At 43.0% G+C, this 6,141-nt stretch overlaps 1 protein-coding gene across 1 annotated transcript in view; it reads right to left on the minus strand.

Moving 5' to 3' along the window:
- The window catches only part of LOC148891202 (guanine nucleotide-binding protein G(olf) subunit alpha), a 51,966-nt gene extending 46,580 nt beyond the window's left edge, over nucleotides 1–5,386 (minus strand). The window contains exon 1 of the mRNA XM_089007986.1: nucleotides 4,514–5,386. Within this exon, the coding sequence (XP_088864112.1) occupies nucleotides 4,514–5,000 (487 nt within the window). The 5' untranslated portion in view covers nucleotides 5,001–5,386. The remainder of the gene's footprint in view (nucleotides 1–4,513) is intronic.
- Nucleotides 5,387–6,141: the final 755 nt, after the last annotated feature.

Here is a 6,141-nt window from a genome sequence, read left to right on the forward strand (position 1 = left end):
AACTACACATAAAAAAAAAACGTCTGCAAACAGTGGAAGTTCCTTTTTCATTTTGGCCGCATGTTTCATTTGGCGTGAACATAGAAGATGAAACCGTCTTGTCCATGAGGTCATGTCAAGTTATACAATCATACAAATAGCGCACGGTGGGAGCGCTACTTCTTGTGTACAACTATTGCCCCGGTTATTTCATGACTTAGATTGTAAAAGTTAAAAAAAAAAAAAAAGCTAGGCTGATTATTCACGCAGTGCAAATACACAATAAAGCGATAAAGATAAAGATGGTGCTCACACAGTTCAGCGTGCGTTCGAGATTGATTGTTCGCTTTCGCACTCATGCTTTGCGAAGGATAAAGTTGACGTATTTAAAAAGTAAATTAGGTGAGAGTACAAAGAGTCGTGTGGGTGTGGGACGAGGGGGGCGGGGCATGAGTGATCAGAGGACACAAAGTATTCACACTTAAAGGACAACCGACTTTTTTGTTCCTTAACTGACATCAGAAAAACGTTTTATAGCATCTAAAATACCCAAAACACGCAGTATGATATTTTTAGTCAAATGCAACACCCCAATAAAAATGACTTAAAGTGTCCCAAAACTACTTCAAAAGGACCCCGGAAATGGCGAATTTCAGAAGGTCCCGCCCCCTTGTTCGTGACGTCACGCTAGGACGTCTTTGCCTTGCTCTAGAATCAAAACAATGGCTTCAAATTCGGAGAAGATGCTTTCTTGTTACTCATCCAGTTATGAATATGATTCAAATAGTTCCGAAGAAGAAAGCATACATGTTTGCAATCGATTAAAGAATTTATACCGTGTCTTTTTGAGGCATCAGGGGTGGGAAATGTCGCACCCAAAAAAAGGCAGAAAATGGCGACAAAGCCGTGTAAGGAATTAATCAGTTAGTTTCCACAGGCTGATTAATTCCTTACATGGAGCTTTGTCGCCCTCTTCCGCCTCTTTTTGGTCCTACATGAAGTTTTCAGACCAAAGTACAGCAAAATGCATTGACATGACGGAAGGACTGCTACAATGTGTCCTTTTTTCGCTCAGGGGCGTTCCTTCAGTGACGTAGGGTGAGGCCTCATCACCAACTCAAAAACAAGACTTCCGGAATATTCAGTGTGAGTCTTAAAACATAAAATATAGCTATATGCGGTGGAATCTTTGTAAAATACGCTCAGTAGAAGTCATTTGAAGCCATTTTACAAATTATGGACACAACTTGTCCGGAGACGTTGGTTGTCCTTTAATGGACAACCAACACCATTTTTTTGTTTCCTAACTGACATCAGAAAAACGTTTGATAGCATCTAAAATACCCAAAACACGCAGGCTGATATTTTTAGTCAAATTCAAAACACCAATAAAAATGACTTAAAGTTTCCCAAAACTGCCACAAAATTATAACTCAATGAAGTGTATGCGTCTGTCATACACTGCCCCCACATGGCTAACACGGGTACTACACAAATTGATGCCGTGTAAACAAAGCTAGTTAATTCTTGATGCTGCTATTGAAGTATGCTCTTTTTAGGTATTAATTATAATATAACTATAATTAAGTATTTAATTATTTTAATATAAAATATTCAAATGTTTCTTACCTCCCCAAAAAAAGATGAATGTTTCATGTTGTGGCACATAAATTTTGATCTTGACCAGAAACGGTGTCTAGCATGAATTTGACATAACAAAACATACATTTTTTTAAATCAACGTCTTGTCTCTCCAAATGACATTCAAATCGCTTAAACAGGAACTGTGACTGAATCATTAAACAGCCTCAGGTCAAGTTGACCCGTCAACATAATTGCTGCCATTCCAAAGAAAGCTAAACAAGTAATAGAATGACTGTCACAAGATGTAAAAAAAAGATGTGTTGATATGTATTTTGACACATAGGGGGGGGCAAAAAGATTTGACATGGGTTAGACTTGGTTTGAGTCAGTGGGATTATGATTTGTTGTGCTACTCAGTTTGAGAGAGCTAAAATTTAGCTAGCTTGCTACATAGCTAGATTCTAACTCTCTCAAACTGAGTAGCGCACCAAATCAAAGAATCTAGCGAGCAAGCTAGCTAGATTCTAGCTAGCAAGCCGGCAAGATTCTAGCTAGCAAGCCGGCTAGATTCTAGCTAGCAAGCCGGCTATATTCTAGCTAGCAAGCCGGCTATATTCTAGCTAGCAAGATGGCTAGATTCTGGCTAGCAAGCCGGTTAGTTCCTAGCTAGCAAGCTGGCTATATTCTAGCTAGCAAGCGGCTATATTCTAGCTAGAAAGATGGCTAGATTCTAGCTAGAAAGCCGGCTAGATCCTAGCTAGCAAGCCGGCTAGATTCTAGCTAGCAAGCCGGCTAGATTCTAGCTAGCAAGATGGCTAGATTCTAGCTAGCAAGCCGGCTAGATTCTAGCTAGCAAGCCGGCTATATTCTATCTAGCAAGATGGCTAGATTCTGGCTAGCAAGCCGGTTAGTTCCTAGCTAGCAAGCTGGCTATATTCTAGCTAGCAAGCGGCTATATTCTAGCTAGAAAGATGGCTAGATTCTAGCTAGAAAGCCGGCTAGATCCTAGCTAGCAAGCCGGCTAGATCCTAGCTAGCAAGCTGGCTAGATTTTAGCTAGCAAGCCGGCTATATTCTAGCTAGCAACATGGCTAGATTCTAGCTAGCAAGCCGGCTAGATCCTAGCTAGCAAGCCGGCTAGATCCTAGCTAGAAAGCCGGCTAGATCCTAGCTAGCAAGCTGCCTAGATTCTAGCTAGCAAGATGGCTAGATTCTAGCTAGCAAGCCGGCTAGATTCTAGCTAGCAAGCTGGCTAGTAGCGAGCCGGCTAGATTCTAGCTAGCGAGCCGGCTAGATTCTAGCTAGCAAGCCGGCTAGATTCTAGCTAGCAAGCCGGATAGATCCTAGCTAACAAGGCGATTAGATTCTAGCTAGCAAGCCCGCTAGATTCTAGCTAGCAAGCTGCCTAGATTCTATCTATCAAACTGGCTAGATTCTAGCTTTAGTTGGGACACATGATGGCGATGTTTTGAGGGTAGATGACGGGTGCGGTGTAACACATTTACAGCCATCAAAACAATAACATTCTTTTTTCCCCCAAATAAGCGATTTAAATTGATTTTAAATGTTAATTGTGAAATTGATGTAATACATAACATGTGATGCTCATGTACGCGGAAATGACAAGCTGGTCATTGGAGTGTGAGCGCGACTATTGATGGTTTGGCAAATTATAATTTGACACGGTTTTGTGTGTTTTGGACGCTGATGTCACCAACTTTGTTCTTTTATTCCGTGAGTCGCTTTCTTCTTTTTTTTCCTTTTGACCTACAATAGTTTGCACAATACAGTGATACCTCGGTTTACGAACCCCTTGGCTTACAAACTTTTCGGTTTACGACCGTTACATTTATGAACATTTTACCTTGGCAGACAAACTTTACCTTGGCATACAAAGTTTTTTCGTACACGGAGTGATGTGTCGTTCGCGAACGAGCCCGTTCTTCTCACAACAAAATGGCAGCTGACTGTTTTTGTCCTCTATATTATCAACGACCATCACAAAGGTAAATAAAAGGACTTTATTATATAGTACAGTTTATTTCTTTAATTACAATACAATAGCACATTTATTATACAAAAAAATAAGGAATAATTTGTTTAGTTTTAAGGCTTATTTATAATAATAATAATAATCCATTTCATTTCCAAGCGCCTTTCAAAACTATCAAGGTCACTTTGCAGTCACAGGATATTTTTTTTCTGTGGGTGAGCAGCGGCAGCCAGCATTCACTCAACCCAGAAGTAACTCAAATAGAAAGAAAGCTAGTTAGCTAGTCAATCATTAGCCAACACATACCTAGCTAAATAGCCAGCCAGCTAGATAACAGTCAGATAAATAGTGAATAGATGGAGATAGCAAGCTAAGATAGATAATAGATAGCTATCCAGATTGCTATATATCTAATAGAGAGCTCGCGATATAGCTAATAGCTAGCTAGATAGCTAGCCATCCTGCTATGTAGCTAATAGATAGCTAATGGACAGCTAATTGATAGCTAATAGACAGCTCATAGATGAAAATGATGCCACAAAAAGTGTCCCCCATAGTCAAAAGTACGCAGACGATGCCAAACAAGAAAACGTCCGCGCAAACAGCACCGCATCACGCACGTCGTTTCGTAGAAAACTGTTTTATGGGGACCTGGGAGCGGATTATTCTCAATTTTAATGGTTTCTTATGGGAAATAAATGTTCGGCAGACGAACTTTTCGCCTTACACACACTTTCTGGGAACCAATTAAGTTCGAAAACTGAGGTATCACTGTATTAGAAAAGCGAGGCCCAGCGTCGATGCTGATGACAGCCCGCGTGTGGCACCACGCTTCCCTGACAGCAGTGCCATGTAGGCCATGTTGCCTGCCCGCTGTCACCAAACCAAAAGAAGCAGAAGAAGGTGGAGATGGAAGGATGAGGAGAAGTAGGACAAGAAGGGTCGGGGGGGGTCTTACCGAGAAGCAGTAGCCGGTGCGTCTGCTTGTATTCCCGCTTGAGCTCCTTGAGGGCCCTGTCGATGCTCTTACTGACTTTCCTCGCCTCTTTCTCGGCCTCCTTCTCCTCCACGAGGAGCTTGTCCCAGTTTTTCTGCTTGTTGCCGCTATTGTTGCTTTTCAGCGGCAGCTGCAGGCGACGTCCTCCTCGTTCCTTGGCCACCGACGTCGCCGCCGCCGCCGGCACGGACGACGACGTTCCTTTGCCGCCACCTCCTCCGTTCTGAATGAGGACGCCGTCCCCAGCCGAACCGCGAACACGACCGGGTTCGCACCCGGCGCCAGCGTCCTCCGCGGGGCGAGCACCCTGGGCGCGGGTCGGCGCGGAAACGGCGGCGGAGGAGGCGGCCGTCGCGTCGGGATGCGGCTCCGAGTCCGAGGCGGCGTTGGAGATGGAGCCGCTCAGGTCGCCGAAGAGTCGCGGCCGCAAACTGTAGCACAGCCCCATGCTGAACGAGCTATGTGCCGAAGGGGATCGCTCATAAAGGAAGATTCTGCGCCAGCGGCCCTAGCGAGCCATTCGTCACACACGCGCGCACGCACAAACACGTTCACACATACACACGGCCGCGAAGTCCGTAGGTACGTCCGTCCGTCGTTAAGCTGGCGCTCCAGAGTCGAGCCGGAAATGAGGAGCACCGGGTGGGCGCCGACATTCGCTACATGACATTGTGCCTTCGAGGCCCCCCTCTTGGTTAATGTTTGTGCGTGTCCCCTCCTCCGGCGGGCTCGTTCGTAGCTCCGTCTCGAATCACCTGATCTTGTCGGTGGACTCGCACACTGCGGGGCCAAACCGGCGTTTACCGTAAAGTGGACGCTTATGACGCAAAATGCATTTTGAAGCGCGCGTTTGCGGTCGGCATTACGGTTTGGAAATCGTAATACGACACAAAAAATGTTTTTAACGTTCATACATAGGCAAGCGACAAACGATTTTATCCTCGATTTTGTGATTTTCTTCCCACATAAAAGTTTTTTGCACGTTCTACTCACAAAATGTTTCCTCTTTATAGTATTCCCGTGAATTCCTTTTACATGTTAAGATTTTGACCACAATACCCACTTTTTAAAGCAACCATTGAAACAAAACATAGTTCATTTGTAAGGTGAAACAAAAGAAAATGTAAAAAAACAACATACGTTTTTATACTAATTTAATGTATAAACAATGACAGCATTTTTGTGTTTTATTTACATACTTCTAATTTACACTTTTAGAACGCTCACATTATTTTAACGCGCACCAGAGTCCTGAGTACGAAAATCTCCCGATTTATAATTTCTGAAACTTAACGTGTGACATTAGCAAAAGACGAACGACTTTATCATCAATTTTGTGATTTTCTTCCCACATATTTTTTTGCACGTTCCATTCACAAAATGGTTCCTCTTTATTACCATAAGTAACTTTTCTGGTAGTTCTTAATTCGATTACACTCCTAAATATGGCGTTCCCCTGACATACTACTGTCACTGTATTCTTACGTTTTTTTTTAGTAAAATCAAATGTTCTCGTGTGACTTTATATTAATACTTCAGGTTTATTCCAGTAAAATAACTTTGTCAAAGTTCTATAATAATCTTCCATT

Source organism: Hippocampus bargibanti, linkage group LG11 (assembly GCF_051943395.1).
Source record: "Hippocampus bargibanti isolate YZ-2025 linkage group LG11, ASM5194339v1, whole genome shotgun sequence".
In the NCBI taxonomy this organism is placed as follows: Eukaryota; Metazoa; Chordata; class Actinopteri; order Syngnathiformes; family Syngnathidae; genus Hippocampus; species Hippocampus bargibanti.